We start from the raw sequence: 20,326 nt of genomic DNA on the forward strand, positions 1-20,326 counted from the left end.
AGCATGACATCAGTTATTCAGGAGAAAAAACATTCAAATGCTCAAATATATAAGAAAGATGGATATATTTGACTGTCACGTAAAATCTGTCTTGGAATTCGGTTCAACGTAAGAGAAAGGACCCCACGAGTCATGGAATGTCCCGCATGTCCATCCTTATCAGAGTGAGCAGATGGTGTATACGCTTTGGAAGTACTTGGATCAGAATACCGCTACTTGAAAAATTCACGACACGAGATTCCATCGGCTACATGAAAACAACCCATTAACGACTGTCCAGGGGGCGCCACTCTCATTTACATGCGAAGTTCAAGGACGTTAGTGTAATCAGTGATGAATGATCTTTCGACATGATAAATTGAAGTACAAAAGAAAGTGCACACTTGGTGCTTTGGGATCATTTGAAACACTGTAAAACATTTATACTTATTTCACTCTTTACATACTTGCTTAATTCTCTCTGGCTTCATGTATATAACTAGCATATATATCTTCAAGTTGTATATCTGTTTCTTAGCATTCACCTGAAGAAGAGGCAGGAAAAGCCTACAGACGTCGTGTATAGAATATAGAACAAGTTGACATCCACAACGCTTTGTCTTATACTTAAATACCAACTTCTATGTGCCTTTCAAGAACTGGCAGTTGATTGTCATCTTGCGAGTTGGTCACTTCGCTCTTGCAGCTCTGAGACTTGTCTTGAAGTGGGTCAGTAGTGTGTTGATGGTCTGTCTTGTACAGCCGAACATTCTGGCGACATTCTCTCATCTTGGTTCGTTCTCTCACGACTTCTGATACTCTTGGCAATGTGTGTACCTTTAGCAAGTTTTCCACTATTTATTTCAATCGAGAAACTGTTTCTGGTGCATTACAGGTACTTTGAAGGCAACAAACTCACAGCTTTGTAAAAGATATACGCGGTGTTTTGCTATTTGTACACAATGTTTGTGTCTTGTAAGTAACAATCAAAACACTTTTCAAAATATTTGCTTTGTTCTTCAAAATAGAATTCCCAAACAGCTGCATTTACTTTCTTTTGTACGTCAGTTTTTGTATGTCAGTGAATTTAACATTTTTATACTACCGCGTACTACTAACTACAACACAAAGACGAGAGTCCACACGCGCTATGTTAAACGTATACTGAGCGAATACAAAAATGGATAACATGAAAGCACGAGTGTTCACTTTGTTTCCAGGTTTCTTCACAAGCTTTATTGCTTTCGTGTAACCCCTTACCTTTTCCCCTCAGTATGTGTCCCCGTGAGTTCTGCGACTGTCTACTACCTAAAACTCATGACTCGACTCTCGCCGTGATGCCCCCATCTGAATAGTCTTCACATGATGTCAAACCAAAAATGTAAAGGTGTACTGTTCAAGTGGTTTATCCCTTCTCGAGTTGGGAATAAAACAGTTTAAAATGCATTAACATCAATACAACCCTGGCCAATAGTTGAAACAACAGCCAATAAATCACGAGAGGCCATAAACTAGGTATATCAGTGATACTGGAGTCAAAAAGCAGGGAGATAAAACGTAATCGATTGCGTTGAGTACAGTATGAAATTGAGATTATTATCATTGCACAGAGGAGCAGGTCAGATGTAGCTGACATTCTGGGAAAACTGGGGTGGGATTTTACGAGTAGCGAGGGGACTTCAGGCAAGGAAGTGCTCACTAAACACTTGAAACACTTAAGAAACTATTAAGAATGCATATATTCAAAGACTGGGAGCACAGATGATTTCCGTCAGTAGAGGGATTGAGTGAGTATTGTTTTACGCCGCTTTTACCAGTATACCAACATCACGACGGGGGACACCGGGAAAGAGACATTTGAACCATGTCGGGAATCAAACCCGGCTGTTTGGCGTGACGAGCGAACGTTACTGTCCCTGCTAGTAGAAACTGCTCTCGTGAGTCAAATACTAGAATTTGATTTTGTTTGATGCTGAAAGCTGCTCTTAGCAATAACGCAGCTATATAATGTGGCTCGTTCGTGCGTGAGTATATATGTACATTATACATGAGGTAATTAATTGTTGTAAAAGAGAATCACAGATGTAATTAAAATGATCTAGAGAAGATATTTAACCCGAACATAAACCTTCACCCAACTGTTCATCATTTGTTTTCCTAGTGACGTTTGTCTTAACGTAGGGGGCTGACACGTCAAAAGAACAGCGTGTCAGTTAGCCCTGTGCGAGGATTCTTAATTTTGGTCACAGACACCGTCGATTGTTTTCTGCCATAGATTAATCGAAATTAGGCTTGGAAATACGGCATCTTAGGAAAGAAATACAGTTCGCTCTACAACCATGTACAGTGTAATAAAGTACACTTTCGCTTGTCCTCGTGCTTTAACTATAATAGTTCAGGGCGAAAGTGTGCTTTATTACACTGTACACGGTGGTAGAGCGAACTGTAATTTCTTAAGTACAACAACCCTGTATCCGACATATTGCTGAGTGCGGCGTAATTCATCAGTATGGTGTGATCAACTGTTTACCGACTTCACACTGATTACTTAGAAAAGTATAATCCTTCACATCTGTTATTTGAAAACCATAAGGGATGCATACCCTCGCTTAAGTGTAGACTGCCTCCAGATTGCCAGCGCAACCCAGCGCAATGCCTACATGCATGGGATGTACATTTGTACTTGTAAAGTATACTTGTAACGTATGTACTTGTAAAATATACTGGTATACGCTTTCACCCTCTGGAGGTATAGGGTTACACACAGAAAAGATAACTATTACCGTGTTTCTTAGACCCCGTGGAGATCTTTTGAACACCACGGTGAGCGAGGGAGTGAGTTTAGTATTAACAACGTCACATCAATTTCACAGATACGGACACCAGAAATGGGTATTACATATTGTACCCATGTGAGGTATCGGGTCATCGGCGTGACGCAACGCTGTGATCACTAGGTAACCATATCGCCCCGTGAACACTATAAACTCTCATAGAAGTCTCCTGAAGTTAAATCTGCCTCGAGGTGGACATTGACCGGAACCTTAAGGCTGGAAGACCTGTGATAACACATGTCCCACGTTCGTCGCACAGGAACCATTTCTTCGGTCGACACATACGTGTCAAAGTTCGTCTAGCCTATCCATTGAAAAACCTAGTGACGTTCAATACTCTACAATATAAGACTTGGGATCGATGTTAGATCAATACTTTGCACGTTTAGGACAATGCACTACGTATATCTAGTTTCACGGTAACTAGAGATTCACAAGTGGAACTTGCTGAATGTGTGTATCTCAAATCCAGCCAGATAGTTTGGCTAAAACGTTTCCTGCTACAGGGACTATTAATAATCTTTTTCAGATCTTGTAAGCGACGTTTTGATTGGCTGGATGAACGCCGCTCATTCTAAAGTCACGGAATGCCCTAAATCTTCGTTTACCAGTAGAGATTACCTTTTCGGCCATTGTGAAATATATTGGTACGTTTTCACTGTAAACCGACTATACGAGAAAACTGCCATGTCATGTCATGATTTTGAGATTTTCCAAAGCTACATTAATCTTCCTAATTCTGCAAGAAGGTTTGTGCACCGTGTTTCTGGACAAATAGCATCCGGTTTCAAAGGTTTTGGCAGCTGCTGCGTGCAGCATTCGGCACCCGTCGTCCATTTCCGGAACCTGCGTTTTTTCTCTGAATGACTAGGGCGTAAAACGAGGTATGTATCGAAGGATATCGCTTGCAACGATTTGCCGAAAACCAGAGACAAAAGCCTGTGGCGACATGAAGGTATTTCATGTAATGTGACAAGCCCTACAGATATCCGGGCACACAAGGTCTGCACTCCAGTGTCCACTCAAACACGGATAGTAGCTGTTGGCAATGGTGGCATGGCTGGGGAAGAGTGATGTCATTAGTAACCTTCAAGATTTAACAAGTGTAAAATATGGAATGCTAAGGTTTCTTGGTGGTGGTTCTTAGTCAAATTTTGGCTTAACAGTTCCACTGTCGGACATAAAATATACCTCTTTGATACTGCAGATTACTGAATCCGGGGTCCCGGCCACAAGGAGTTCGTAATTTTAAGACGTAACTCCACGCTTAATCATAGGCTAACTAATGGCATAGTACTGCTAATGGTCTGTGGATAGGGTCCCAGAGTCTCCATCTACAAAGCGTTCGTAGTGATACGACAGTCATAAGTCTATGTTAAAGTGTAGTGATACGACAGTCGTAAGTCTATGTTAAAGTGTAGTGATACGACACCTGTAAGTCTTTGTTAAAGTGTAGAGTTACGGCAGTTGTAAGTCTAAGTTAAAGTGTAAAATTACGACAGACGTAAGTCTATGTTAAACTGTAGGGTTACGACAGTCGTGAGTCTATGTTAAAGTGTTGAGTTACGACAGTCGTAAGTCCATGTTATACTGTAGATTTAAGACAGGTCGTAAATCTATGTTATAGTGTAGACTTAAGACAGGTCGTAAGTCTATGTTAAAGTGTAGTGATACGACAGTCGTATGTCTATGTTAAAGTGTAGAGTTACGACAGGTCGTAACTAATGCTTTGGGGATTAGGACAAGGGAATTCAAGGGAATTAAATGAAAAAAGAACTAGCATCACTGAGGATTTTGCGATGAAACAGTCCGATACGCCGTGATGTAAATCAAAGTTCAAAGCCCGACTCAGTCCTTGTCAGCTTGTTATTTATATCAAGGTACGAGAGGCATATTGCATATATTAAGTTTGATATTTCTTTAACACCTGTACAGGAATAGGAAAAATGCGTAAGGCCACTGGTACTTGTCGTCAGTCTGAAAATTAATTCCAAGTGATTTCGTACCTTTTGATTGGTCTAATAACCATAGAGAACGACGCCACACATGTCTGATTGTAAAGTGCGCACTGTCCACGTACTATAGTTCAACACGTTTCATAGTAAAATGAAGGAAAAATATTGAATTCAATGGTGTACTTTTTGCAGCATTCGTAACGTGGCCGTGACTTTGTAATTTACATGGGACTGCGAATGTCTTAGCGCTACAAACACTTTGTGGATCGAGATCCCGAGCTCCAAATCCCGATCCGATCCCAGTGACGCCCAAATGTGCAGCGAACTAAGCTATTGGTTTTAGTTTCCATCACCGCGCACACATTACTGCGGTTTACCGACAGCCTACTTATAAGGGATATAACCGATAAACCGTAATAAGTTGATCCAAACAAAAGGGCATACTCCAATCAGCATTGTTCTGTTGTGTCAGGATGGTGCCTGGCACTCAGCAATTTTCTATCCGAGAGAACATAGTACAATTATACCAGTCGATCTGGTTTAGGCAACACACATTTCACTCGGAGGTTCGGAGTAGTGTTGGTTTGTTTGCTGTTTAACGTTGGACTAAGCAATATTGAAGCCATATAGTGGCGGTTTGTAAATAACCAAGCCTGGATTAGACAATCCAATGGTCAACAGCATGAGCATCGACCTTCGCAATTAGCATACGAGCCTGAACACCTGTCGCTTGGGTTGCAGGGCCTAGATTTTCGAAGCTCTCTTAGCGCTATGATAGTCGTAAATTATTGTTAATGTATGGCACTTACGACAATCTTAGCGCTAAGAGAGCTTCGAAAATCTGGGCTCAGAAGATCAATTGTACCAAGATCTTCACAGGTAATGCACAAACTGTAATAAAGGTTAAAGTACACGAGTGAAGCGGTAAACAGGCATTAACATCAATGTCTTCCTATTTAATAGTTCAAACAACAGCCAATAAGAGTGAGTGAGTGAGTGAGTGGGTTTACCGGCACTCTGAACGCTCTGAACTCGGTGAATAGGTCAATCGGTGAATGTCAGTTCGGGATAGGAAAGAGTTAGTGAGTGACACCCAGTGTTGGCCGTTTTGATTGAAGCTTTTAGGTCCCGAAATCGAGAACCTTTCTAACATCAACGTAAATATATTAACCTGCGATACTTTTATCTACTATGACGATACGCACATTATCGTAATGCAATCTCTGCCTGAATTAATGTCGTGGGGGTAACCTAGTTGTTCTAGGAACGCTTGTAACGCATGGGGACAATGTGTGAAGCCCATTTTGGTGTCCCCAGCAATGACATTGTTGGAATAAAAGCAAAAAGCTGTGTAAAACCCAACTCACTCACTCACTCACTCACTCACTCACTCACTCACTCACTTACTCAATTAACTATTTGATTTGTTTGACTTCATCCTTGATGCGTGTGTGCAGTGGTTACCAGGACATGTATCAACTTAACTCTTCATTAAAATTTAAGGTGTTTTCCTCGAAGGTTTGACTGATGCTTCTGAATAATTTCATTAGTACGTAGATATGAAGTGTATTAGGCTGTAGGCACCAGTAGGATTCCATACCATACAAACCAACATTCGACAAGACTAAATATGTGCTAGACAGCCTTATAAGCTGTGCATTTTCGTCAGAAAATCACGAGTGTGATTATACCTCACAGACTGAGCCAAATGGAGATCAACATAATGTCGCCAAGAAATCTATCAATACCCAGTGTGAATTGCAATTGCGGGTAAATACTCAACTACTCTGAACTTCAACTTGTTCACTTAGAAGTTGATGAGATAAAGAAAGGGGATAGTTTTATGGCTTCCAGGTGCTCATTTTGTTCAGTTCATGTTATTTATGGGAACAAACACATCACACCCCAACCTTTGCTAAAACAAAATCTCGAACAGTTTCCAAAAAGATTTATCCACGTTTCAACCTGATCTGACACGTCTCCATAAAGCCGTCAGCTTTCGCAGAAATTCTGACTCAGCAAACCACAGGTTATCTCAACCTCACCTGGCAGAACACATGCACAGAGCTACCTGCAAGGTGTCTACCTGATTACAGGTAGATGACACAGGTTTGTTTTCTGTCCCAGCTCACTGGAATGTGATATGCTATAGCCGAACATTCCTACACCGGAAACAGCGAACTAGCACGCACATGCGTAAACCGAGTAATGCCATATGCTTGACCCGTTCAGCGTCGAAGCTTCTTGCTATTATCGATCAAGAATGAATACATTTGTCAGGATGTAGTTTTGTTCGTACAAGTCATTGAACACAAGGCTTGGTCTGTGTGTTGGTTGTTTGGCTGTTGTTTTCCGCTGCACCCAGCAATTTATTCCAGCTATTTGGCGGTAAATAATCGAGTCTGGACCAGACAATCTAGTGATCAGCATCATGAGCATCGATCTAGGCAGTTGGGATACAATGACATGCCACAAACAACTCGGTGTGCATGACCACCCGATCCTGCTAGTCGCATACATAGTCCGATATCGCCGTGTGTGAAGGAAAGCAACATACATACTCCACACAAATAGCTCTGATCTGACCAGGCCTTGTGTTATATCCGTCATGATGACCGGCAGGCCTGGTAACATAAAGTACCGTCTCTTGGTATGACGCAACGCGGATTCGAACCACTCTGCTACCACTCTACGGACCACTAGAACTGGTGTTCAACTAAAATTTCTCTCTCTATATATATATGTAAAGGAGTGGCGGATCTAAAACACACCATAATGAAATCAGTTACACATATTTTTTGGCCATTTTGACAAATTATATTCTTGCAATAAAAGCAAATAGACCTCATCTGAAACACCACAACATTCGACGTTGTTATGAATAAGAATCGCGGACAATGAATGTACATCAAGTTCCAAAGGGAATAGTAACCGAAAATAATCTGACACCAGACACATGCCGATAAGGGACCGATACACAACGCTATAAAATGTGATAAGCTTGCATTCTCCTAAAGGGATATCCGATACGTCCAAATTGTAATTACCTAATTGCATAGCCATGGAAACTAATCCATATGTTAACAAAAGAGACGCCAACGATGTGTTTGTGTGCTTTTTCCTGGAAATTTGGCTCGAAAATTTCCTTTAAAAATATATTTTGAAAGGATCAAAACTAATCAAATACGTTGTGGCTCTGTGTTTGAAAAAGATATTTAATCGCGTCGTGACGTGTTCGCGATGTTGGCCATTTAATGAAGCTATTCACAGCTAGTTTATATTCATTGGATTCGTTAAGATCCCTGGGTGAGGACGATCAAATGGCGAACAGATCATTGTAAACACAGAGCTAGATGACCCAGAGCTAATCAACAGCGGTCATCCAGCGGTCATCCCATAAACTCTAGGATTTAGGTGGATTAAGGTGAAAATACTCGAATGCAAAACGTAATCCTTTGTTACATGATCTTACCTCGAATAGTTTTCTTGTTTTCTTCGACACCGTTAAAGAAGACGTACCCCTGACGTAGACGGAGCGAATGACATTGTGGCATATCTGAGCCTCCTGTTAATTGAGGTCTTTCAGTCTTTAAGTGCCACTCGATGACTATCTCTAATAATTGAGATTGTGAATTGCGTTGAACTCCCATTTGAACGGTATTTTACCGATAATTCATAGAAATGTTATTCAGAAACTGATTCAGATCTTGGCGGTATGAGTGTGAGTATATGACAAGCTGTGTCTAGTTTCTAGTCGGATTTCCGAATCGCCCAGTTCGAATCTGGACCAGGAACCTAATGACTGACTGCATGAGCACCAATCCACTTTTGGGGGCACGGTGACATTATCAGCGTTATAATTACGTCATTCCATAAAGTGAATAAAGAATGTCCGTAACTCATTATGACTCATTATCATTATTATCGTCATCATCATTGTCGTCGTCAGCCCCACCCATAATCGTCATCGTAGTCATCGTCATCACCATTCATCATCATCATCATCATCGTCGTCGTCGTCGTCGTCACTGTTAATATTGCTGTAATCGACGTTACTATAGCGACGACAAAAACAACCAACATATCAATACAAAGCGTAAATGTTTAAAATTAAGATCAATTTAAATGCAAATTTTAAGAATATCAAAAAACTGAAGAAGTAGTTTCAAAAGAAAATTAGGTTAAAGCCCATTAACATACTCTCCAAACAGACAAAAGACAAGGCGGCATTCATCCTACTATAGTCTTGAGCGATCGATCAAACCGCTTAACCTTCGCGTGATCTAACGATTGGAATGAAAAATATATACTAGTAGTTAATCCATCAAAATAGGCGTATTTACCCTGTCCAGGGTCAGATAAACCTGGCCATGCATAATATTTGTCCAGCTATGACAACAAGACCTCGTGGGCGTTCCGAGCAAGGACATGTCCCCTGTGCTCGTTGTTTCGGGCGACCGAATACACGGGTGGTGAGGTTCGGTGACTCGGTTGTGTGATGTCATTGTTGGGGAATGGACGTTGGGTATAAACATCAATCACGGGTTTGTGTGGCCCAGACTCAGTTATTTACATGCTCTTTAGAGAAGCTTGAATATTGCCGACTGTGTCATTACACGACGTTTAACATCAGGCTGAATTCTGTTATTTATGTTTGTGTTTGCAATGAGTAATATTCCATCTCTATGAAGGGCGGTGGGGTAGCCTAGTGGTTAAAGCGTTCGCTTGTCACGCCGATTCCCCACATGGATACAGTGTGAAGCCCATTTCTGGTGTACCCCGTTGTAATATTGCTGGAGTAATGCTAAAGGTGTGGTGTAACACTCACTCACTCACTCACTCACTCACTCACTCACTACAGCTGTAGGATGGCGGATGTAAAACATCCGACGAGACAATACCGTGATGGACGACAGCAGTCGTACACGATACCATGCAGTTGGCATTTTAAAGGGCAAAACCACCCGATCCACTCAGTCTCCTTGGCGAGTCCGGGAAAGCGACATTGCAATTCTTTGCATATCTGGTAAAGCGTCAAACCAGGTTCTGTCGGGTATTTCCTGAGAAAGCGTCATACCAGGTTCTGTCGGGTATCCCTGAGAAAGCGTCATACCAGGTTCTGTCGGGTATTCCTGAGAAAGCGTCAAACCAGGTTCTGTCGGGTATTTCCTGAGAAAGCGTCATACCAGGTTCTGTCGGGTATCCCTGAGAAAGCGTCATACCAGGTTCTGTCGGGTATTCCTGAGAAAGCGTCAAACCAGGTTCTGTCGGGTATTCCTGAGAAAGCGTCATACCAGGTTCTGTCGGGTATCCCTGAGAAAGCGTCAAACCAGGTTCTGTCGGGTATTTCCTGAGAAAGCGTCAAATCAGCTCTGTGAGGTATTTCCTGAGAAAGCGTCATACCAGGTTCTGTCGGGTATCCCTGAGAAAGCGTCATACCAGGTTCTGTCGGGTATTCCTGAGAAAGCGTCAAACCAGGTTCTGTCGGGTATTTCCTGAGAAAGCGTCAAACCAGGTTCTGTCGGGTATTCCCGAGAAAGCGTCAAACCAGGTTCTGTCGGGTATTCCTGAGAAAGCGTCATACCAGGTTCTGTCGGGTATCCCTGAGAAAGCGTCAAACCAGGTTCTGTCGGGTATTTCCTGAGAAAGCGTCATACCAGGTTCTGTCGGGTATCCCTGAGAAAGCGTCATACCAGGTTCTGTCGGGTATTTCCTGAGAAAGCGTCAAATCAGCTCTGTGGGGTATTTCCTGAGAAAGCGTCATACCAGGTTCTGTCGGGTATCCCTGAGAAAGCGTCAAACCAGGTTCTGTCGGGTATTTCCTGAGAAAGCGTCAAATCAGCTCTGTGGGGTATTTCCTGAGAAAGCGTCATACCAGGTTCTGTCGGGTATCCCTGAGAAAGCGTCATACCAGGTTCTGTCGGGTATTCCTGAGAAAGCGTCATACCAGGTTCTGTCGGGTATTTCCTGAGAAAGCGTCAAACCAGGTTCTGTCGGGTATTTCCTGAGAAAGCGTCATACCAGGTTCTGTCGGGTATCCCTGAGAAAGCGTCAAACCAGGTTCTGTCGGGTATTTCCAGAGAAAGCGTCATACCAGGTTCTGTCGGGTAATTCCCAAGAAAGCGTCAAACCAGGTTCTGTCGGGTATTCCTGAGAAAGCGTCAAAGAAAGCGTCAAACCAGGTTCTGGCGAGTATCCATGAGAAAGCGTCAACGTGATAATTGCAAAGAACCCCAACACCGTCGTTGTTGAAGTTACGGCAACGAGGCGCTGTAGCTGTTACGTAACACAGACATGCCGAGAGATGCTCGTACGCTGTGCATTGCCGTATAACAAATGGGTGGTGTCGGTGTGTTTGATAATACCAGATGTGAATCCGTTCACAGTGATAACTGACCTGCAACTTCGATCTGTTATTGATGGATGCGGTGATGACCAGCAGGTGTACGGGGAGTTCAGATACCGTTGTTATTAGTAGTAGTAGCAGTGGTATTATGGCATTATCGCCATGACTATGATTAATATTTGTTATAATGCTTATAAAAGCGTGACTATTGATCTCATTCATACGTTTAGACAAGAGTGGTCATGACTGTCATCATCATAATCATAATCGTAATCATCATAACATCACCACACCACCACCATCATCATCAACATCATCATCACCACCATGATCATCATCATGATCATCATCATCATCATGATCATCCTCCACAGAGATAATTATATGGAAAAAATAACATCAATATACACTGGGGTTACCGTTCTTTCTAATAAAAGACAAACACACTAACATAGATAGTCTACAAGTCTGTCATTTGTCGTTTCTCCTCGCTTTGACAGGTATAGCTAGCTATACCTTAATTTTTAAAGCATTTGAAAAGGAAATCTGACCATTTTGAAAACCAACTACATAAAATATATAGTGTATGTGCACTACCCCATTGAAGTATTTTTATTTTTCATGTTTTCGTTCACATATCCTAATTTTATCCTAATCTGAGCACAAAGCGGTTTCTTCCTAAAGCGGATTTAAGATCAACGCTTGAATTATGAGGTACAAACTTACAAACGTTTAGTGTGATAAGTACTGCAATGATCTGCCGAAACTTCAAAATCCAGGGTTTAACGCCTTTGCTGAAAATATTGTTGCAAATATCTGTTATTCGTGATATAAGAGGGTTTTTAAATAGTTAAAAAATGTCTTAACAATGATCACAGAAGTCCATTATGCAACGTAATATGCGTTATATATCTGTCTTCGTTTCCATAAAGATCTGAAAATCCCATCTACGTACATTACACTTACACATTCATATTTCATTCATAATGTTGTTGCCTGCGTCTGACAATAAAACCCACCACAGACATGCAAAGTTGAATATCGGGTCTAAATATCGTGACAAGCTTACCTTGTTTGTGAAGAGTAAACAAATCCGAGCGATTCCTCCGAATAGAGACACACAATGTCACCGATACTTAAAGTATCGTCCATATTGCTGAATTATCTCGGTTACTTCGAGATTCTCTTGCTAAATGCACATACTCCTTAAAAAGAAAAAGAAAAACACCTTTACTCCTGCACTAGGGTATGGGGACTGGCTAACCGAGATCGCTTAAGCGCATTGTGAAGGATTTCCTTAATGCTATATTTGTTGTAGATACGACAAGCATGTGCTCGTTGAGACTACCCCCGAATGTATGAAAACAGAACGTAGCGCGCTCACGCTTGGTGTTATCGTATTGGTGTGACAACTAGCTATACTCATAAATTATTACTGACGCACTCAGACGTTGCTCTTTCGTGATCGATATTTACAAATCATTTTAGACTGGTTTAAAAGTTGTTTTCTTTTCGAGATTAGTGAAGTGGAATCCAAGTAAGTTAGTAATGTCTTAATGTCAACAACATGAGATGTGTTATAATGCGAAATGTCATTGAATATAAATTTCAAGAAGGATTATATCTGTATATTGAAGATCAAGAGATCAATGAAAGAAACGTATTTAAGCTGATGTCGTAACGGTGATTTAAGTTTCAATAATCATATGCTTTTACTGTGTTCAAGTTTAATTTGTGATAGTATCAACTAAGAATCTATTAAAATTACATTCCTGTGCTGTTTGGTGCTGCATGCCGGATTATCGCAGTTTATTGGCAGCGGTCAGTAAATAATCGAATCAAGACCAGACAATCTGGTGATGGATATCATGCGCAATGGACATATGATGACATTCAACCAACCAAATCAGCGAGCCTGACCACCTGCCAGGCCAGCTCTATCCTGTATCTTTGTGAGTCTCCGGGCGATATGAACACTGCTCACTGAAATATTCCTCTAGACACGTTTCACTCGCACTTCCTATTATTCTGACTCGTGAAGGTCCGCTACAGAACAGACCTTTAGCAACCTATGCTCGCCATTAAAGGCGAATATGCTTGTCGTAAGAGGCGACTAACGGGTTCGGGTGGTCAGGCTCGCTGACTTGGTTGACACATGTCTTCGGTTCCCAGTTGCGTAGATCAGTGCTCATGCTGTTCATCACTGGATTGTCTGGTTCTGGTCGATTATTATCAGACCGCTGCCATATAGCTGGAATGTTACTGGTTGCGGTGTAAACCTACACTCATTCAGTCTGTCACTCACTCACTCAGTCACTCACTCACTCACTCACTCACCCGTATTATTTGAATGATGTTCGCTAAATCAAAACTCTGGATTAAGAATATGACAATGTACTCTCTGAAGGAAATTAATCTCTGTTCAGTCTACTTTGTGATAAAGGTGCGGTTTTGATTGTTGATAACAACAATGATAATAATAGTAATATATGCATCCTCTTTTCAAAACCGGCACGGTGGAGGTGGCTTAATGGTTAAAGCGACCGCTTGTCGTGTCGAAGACACGGGTTCGATTCCCCACATGGGAATGTTGTCTGAAGCCCATTGCTGACGTCTGCAGCCGTGATATTGCTGGAATATTGCTGTGATATTGCTGGAATATTGCTAAACGCGGAGTAAAACAATACTCTTTCTTTTAAGAACCATCTTTATGTCGTTTACCACAATTATATGACATAGCCATAAAATTAAGGGTTTTACCAATTCTAAAAGACAAAGATGTACACGTTTTAGTGTGCATAGCTCGACTGATCACTTAGATGTTCACTAAGTACCTATGAATAATTCATTAGTTTTCAATGAACGAAATGAATGTCCATAAGAAAAACGTAAGCACTGTTGTTAGTTGCGAGGGAACTCGTTCATACACATGGCTGAAGGGATCAGGCTCTTGCGGACGGCATTATGTTGTCATGGAGTCAGTCACATGATCTGTCAATCGGCACGGAGAGCGTGTACACTAAAACCTCTGAACCGTAACGGGTTTTTGCTGGATCAACAACACAGTCATTGTCCTTCCCTCAGTTACCTCCCTTGACAAAACAGATTCGCACAATGGATATGCACGGTCTGCTCAGTTCAAAACTCAGGAAAATGAAATTAATTGTTAGTTTCTTTTTTTAACGCTCCGCGTTCAGTTAATAAGACGTGATACTAGGTGATTGTTTTTCGTTTTTTGTTTCGTATATCGACGAGAAAGGTCGGAAGATATCTCGGTTCCGAAGGGGATAAACCGGAGTGTTTCACGGGTGACTGACTACTCATAATAACAGTCGACAGTGTGTGGGTTTTACTCGGCTTCAACACAGTGTGAGCATCTGAGTGTTGAAACGGGGCTGCACAATGACAAGACGGAGTGGAGTTAATTAAAAGGCCAACACTGCCGCTCAATATTGTCAAACTGACAAAATAGTTTGCTAGTTGGTTGGATGTTAAATACCATACTTGGCAATTTTCCAGTGACGGTGGTGTGGAACGAATGAGTTTAGTTTTAAGCCGCTTTTAGCAATATACAGCAAGATCATGGCGGGGGACACCAGACATAGGCTTCTCACATTGTACCTATGTGGGGAGTCAAACCCAGGTCTTCGGCGTGACGAGTGAATGTCTATCCCTCCGCTAGAAAATAAATTCAAACAACTAAATTTTTAAATTTTATAATGTTTATTTCATAACCTTAACATTAAGAATACTGATAAATGTGAGAAGTGTGAGTTAACTGATACTGTTAATCATTACATGTTTTAGTGTTCCATCAGTTATAGCTCTTTGGTTAAAGTTTACTGATTCTCAAAGTCATATTTTTTGTAAACATTTCAAAGTACAAAGTTAAAGAGAAGAATGCATTGCTTGGATGTTAGGAGACAAATTCATTCAGCAGCCAAAGTTTTTTCTCCAGTGCATTGTGACAAATACTGCTCCATCAGTCAAAGTTGGTAAAAGGGAATTTATTAAACAATTACACGCAATATACCGTAGTTCTTATTAATTTAAACCATAATGTTATCCACTTTTGATTTTATGTTACAGTAAATGATCAATAATCTTGTATTCAAAGTATGCGGTGAAGGTGTGTAATGAAGACGACACCGGGGCCCTGACCACGTGACACGTGGAGGCCGACATGTACCAATCGTGGTCTTTCTTTTATATGTGTTAATAATGAGTCAGGCGTAGATAAAGATTGTCCTCTGCGGCTCTTTCTGCTCCATCCAAGGTCACGTTGTAACAGCCACATGATGTGTCAATTTTTATCTATTGTCAGGAAAAAACAAATATCCCATTTCTCTGACGGTATGTAAAATTAATTGAGTCTGGACCAGACAATCCAGTGACTGGTATTATGTGCAATATGAATATGATGACATTCAACCAAGTCAGCGAACGTGACCAACTGATTCCGTTAATCGAACCAGTTCTATCGTGTATCTTCCCGGATCTCAGGTCGATATAAATGTTGGTCACAAATGAGTCCATGTGCACCGATCTGGACAACTGGGGCAATATGACCAAGTAACGGTGGTCTGATGAACTGAAATAATCGAATATTGTTGTAGTGACCATGCAATCGATCGTGTTTTCTCATAATCGAACACCAGCAATTTTGGAATTCTTGTTTGTTTCCACAATATTCTTCACAGGGGTGGCTTTGTCGCTTGCATTAAATTCACATTTCATAAGTATTATAAGCTGGTACACAGTCACGTCTGAATTTATCTTAAAGACTTCAGGAAAATTACTTTTCCAGCATAGTAGTAATCCTTTAAGGATAGGAAGCATCTTGTGCAATTTGCTAAAAAATCCTCAAAAACGTTTTGTGACTTAACAAGCATGAAAAGAGAATTTGGCAAAAACCTTTCACCAATCATTTTCAGTGATTGATCGGTTGAAATGAACCGATCATCAACTGTGCGATTTTAATCAACTCCCAACAGAATAACCAAGTGCGACGTTAAACGAACAAATTAAACAGACAAATAAACAGGCAGTTAGATTGACCCTGGTCTGATGTCCATTTCGATGTCTTCAGACACGACAACCAAAGAGAACTGCGACTCGTCTGAAAACAGAACACGTGAGAGTGTTACGCTTCGTAACTCGACTGGTTTCCGAACAATCGGTTCTGAGCTATGGTGGTTAACAATAGGGACCTAAATTGGATCAATCATCGCCATTTGGTGTTTGCTGGTACCTGCTCCACAGTCTGTCAATCATGGAAACAGTCTATAAAACATTGACCACTGCACGCTCACTTTGGCTTGTTACTTGCTCGTAGACGCTCCACCTGTACGGTTCATCGGGTACCCATACGCATACAAACAGTGACTGAGGTGACGTAAATAAATGCTTTGTGAAAATCAGAAACAATACGATTAACAGGAATAGGTCACGTTACTTCGGGAGACTTTAGTACTTCCGGTGCCAAACAACGTTTCACGCCTGTTCGAAAGGTCTCACGATTTTCAGTTGACAGTAAGGAACAATAAACGTTGTAGGAATGACACATTTCCTTTCTATATAGTAACTGTCCCCAAATTAACCAACTATTCAGACTACCAACAGCTATGACAGAAAAACATGGTTCTACACTTGGTCCGGTCTGATAATAAATTAAAGTTATATTTGGCGGTCGCGCAATTTGGAACCAGACCTGGTTCTTGAATATTGTCACTGAAAATCTGGTACTGGAGGTAAGATTCGCCCCGTCTCGCATATCGCAAAGGGTGCTGGGAAGTAGCTCAACATAGGAAGTAGTTCTCCCGAGACTTACAGGCCCCCTTGGTTACCAGATGCATGTAGACCTTCTTTGAAAGTGTCAAAATGAGACTGAAACCTTTAACAACTGCATGGCGCTACTGTCTGCTGTATGTGCAAATTATTGGGTGTGTTTTGGTGTTTGACAGACAAAAGTGTTTTTGCATATTTTTTTATTATGATGTTTGTGGTTAAGAACAGGTCTTAGATTTACCCTTGTCATTTATATCTCATGATCTCCTTGTTTTAATACTAGATTCTCGATTCGACCATTTTCGATTCGATTCTTCATGCAGGTAAAAACATCATTTTATTTAATTCTCACAGAAGGGCCTTTTAAGTGTGAAATCCATCGTCACCCGGGGTTGTCTATTGTCTACTTACAACAAATTCTCGTTGGACAATTAGCCGGCGTCAACAGATCATGGTCCGGCTTATTCCGGCGCTTGAAACTGCTCGAGTTTCAGTCAATATTACGTTCTGTCTGTGTGTGGAAATAATTTAAATAGGTACTCAAATATTGAATCGAAATAGTGGGAATGGTTATCGAAAATCGAAACTAAAGAGTCAGATTCGATTTTCGATGAATCGAACAGAATCTTTGCAGCCCAAGGCATGGTATGTTTGAAAATAAATAAACCGGTTTTCTTCGATACAAACTTGGAAAGATTTACTTGATTGCAAATGCAATTCCCGTATGGTATTCACGGAGTCAGTTTCTGTATGAACAAGATTACCCAACCAGAGCTTACGTGTGCACACTGTTGCAGGAACGAGTGATGGTTAAAGAGAAATAATCACGTTTGTTATACATATATTAGACGTTTGTATAGCGCCCACATCCAGTTAGCCGGTTCAGCTCCATAAGGGCACTTTGGTTTTCCCTTGATCACTGGATGTCCATCATAACGGCACATAGTATTTTCAATCTCAGCTCCCTGGGGATCATACAACTCTTGCAGCGCACCGAGTAAATGGGGCTTTCCCATCCTTACGAGGTACCCATTCACAGCTTGGTGGACTGGGACACATAGTCACAGTGCTTTGTCCGTGTTTACTGCACGTTGCTGTACTAGGTGTTTGCACGTATTCGTGTGACCACCATCTGGTCATATACCAATGGATTCGTGGGTTCTTTCAGTGCACAGGGTTGTGTACCCAAAACCCAAATTCACCCAAATTGAAAAAAAGAAACATTTTTCTTTGTTTTGATCCTTATTGTTGAAGTCACATTAGAGGAGTCACACATTGATCATATTGCTTAATGGTGAAGCACCGTGTACCTTTCCAACATGTAATGGTAGAATTGGTATTGTATTGGTGTTCGTTAGCACCTTGTCGAACACGTGCTCTCGGCTAAATGTTCCACCTGATTCCTTCGTCTTTAGACCGGAACCGACTTAAGTTATTAGTATGAACAACAGTAGTTAATGACTAGTGACATGGTTGCTTTGGTCGTTCAGGTTGACTGACAGTTAATGTACGATACAACAGTGATGTGGATTAACAATAGGGATTAACGTCTTATAAGTAATTTCAGTTAAGTGACCTTAGTCATATACGCGTCGTGACTACATGCATGGTAAGCAGCCTTTGGAAATGGATGTCAGTCGCTGTGGCAACTGGCTTTGTCCCTCCTTTATAATTGAAAAAATAAGAATGCGTGCTTGATTTCTCGGAAGGTGAACTTTGAACCAGGATTCCAATCAAAAACACCGTGGAGACTCCAGATGAAATTTGTCGTTTGGATGCCATTGGTTGAAGTAAAAGGTGACTGTATCAGGAACCGGGCAATCAACACCTATACTATCGTTAAGGGCCACGGAATGAATCGGCCGGTCAGGTTCAGACACTTGGCTACTGACGAGCACGGATCAATATTTTATCACCGCTTCCATTAGTATACAGTTGGTTAGTATGGTTTAATGTCGCTTTTAGCAATATTCCAGCAATATTTCAGCAGGGGACACCGCAAATGGGTGTCAGACATTGTGCCCATGCGGATAGTCGAACCCGGGACTTCGGCGTGACGAGCCTAGACTACCCCACCGCCCTCAAACAGTCGAGGAATTCATTTCAGATTTTGTAAACTGCTATGCATACATTACAGATATGTGTGTCAGTTTGACGATGCAGAAAAGCAGCAGGTGATGCAGGCCCTTAACCATTTCCCCATCAGGGAAATACACAATCAGACTGTACCGAGATTAGAACCCAATATCCCTGGTTTTTGATTTAGACTACAGATCTAATTCCGGCGCCTAATACAAATGAACTAAATGTGTCCGCTCTGAAAATCGATTTGCATGTTTGCCTATTCACGCATTTGAACTATAACGGTTAACGAAATAAAAAATATTCTCACGCCAAAGATAAAAACGGACCGGTCAAAGAAATTAACTTCAAACGTTGCAGCTCTGTACATAAAACCGTCTGGGTGACCTTTGTTCGAAGAAACCTTTCCTGGCTCTGCTGTTTGTCTATAAACTGCGTTATTTGCCATTCTTGCAATTTCTGTTTCATTCTAACTTTTAAACAGGATAAGGACAATTTTCAAGGAATCTGAGGCTAAATCTGCCAGAAAACTACAGAATGAAATGTAAACTTCACTTGAAAAACTACAAATCTAACCTTTCAATTGACGAAGATAATATACAAGAAATATTTTCTCTCCCGTATTGTTCTAGATTGTATTTGAGAATAAGGGAAAAAGGCTCATACATCACACATGAAAGGACTTCAGAACTACAGATGCCTTTTTAATCAGGCATAATGCACTTCGATTAATTAGAGCAAATATGTAGACAACGTTTCACAAAGGTTAAACACAAAGGTTAAAGGTTTATTCGAAAATATCAGTTACAGATTTAGCTCGCTCTGGTTCCTTGTGTAAATTTGTGTCCAAAATTCCGACAGCCGACAGCAGTCTTAGCATGGTGGATACAGCCCCTGCCTAAAGAGATACGTGGTTCGATCCCCGACTGCACTGTACAAATAGATTTTAGGAGATGGTTTTTGCTATGCACTTGGCATTATAATGACAAAACCGAGACGGGCGACTCTGATTATACTGTGACCGACATGACTTTGCAAGACGTTCACTTTATTTCAGGAATTAGAAATTAGGTACTAATATGACATTTGTAAATTGTCACACATAAGTGAGAATAAACTGCTTCATATTATTGTGTAAATTGTCACAGGTAAGTTAGAATCAACTGCTTCATATTATTGTGTTTATCCATTAAACCACGATATGGCAAAGCTGTACGTCTACATCTATATTAAACATCTGTTACAATAGCTGCAGCCACTCCTGCACACGTAGGACGTGCACGATGTCCACGTGGACGGGGAGACTCCCACATGCTTGGTGAACACCGAGATGACATTGTAAA

General features: G+C 41.1%; 1 protein-coding gene across 1 annotated transcript in view; it reads right to left on the bottom strand.

Annotated features, from left to right (window-relative positions):
• LOC137280769 (inositol 1,4,5-trisphosphate-gated calcium channel ITPR2-like) overlaps window positions 1–12,266 on the bottom strand; it is a 131,254-nt gene extending 118,988 nt beyond the window's left edge. Inside the window, exon 1 of the mRNA XM_067811983.1 lies at window positions 12,184–12,266. Coding sequence (XP_067668084.1) covers window positions 12,184–12,266 — 83 coding nt within the window. The remainder of the gene's footprint in view (window positions 1–12,183) is intronic.
• Between the last annotated feature and the right edge of the window lie 8,060 nt (window positions 12,267–20,326).

Source organism: Haliotis asinina, chromosome 4 (assembly GCF_037392515.1).
Source record: "Haliotis asinina isolate JCU_RB_2024 chromosome 4, JCU_Hal_asi_v2, whole genome shotgun sequence".
Taxonomy (NCBI): domain Eukaryota; kingdom Metazoa; phylum Mollusca; class Gastropoda; order Lepetellida; family Haliotidae; genus Haliotis; species Haliotis asinina.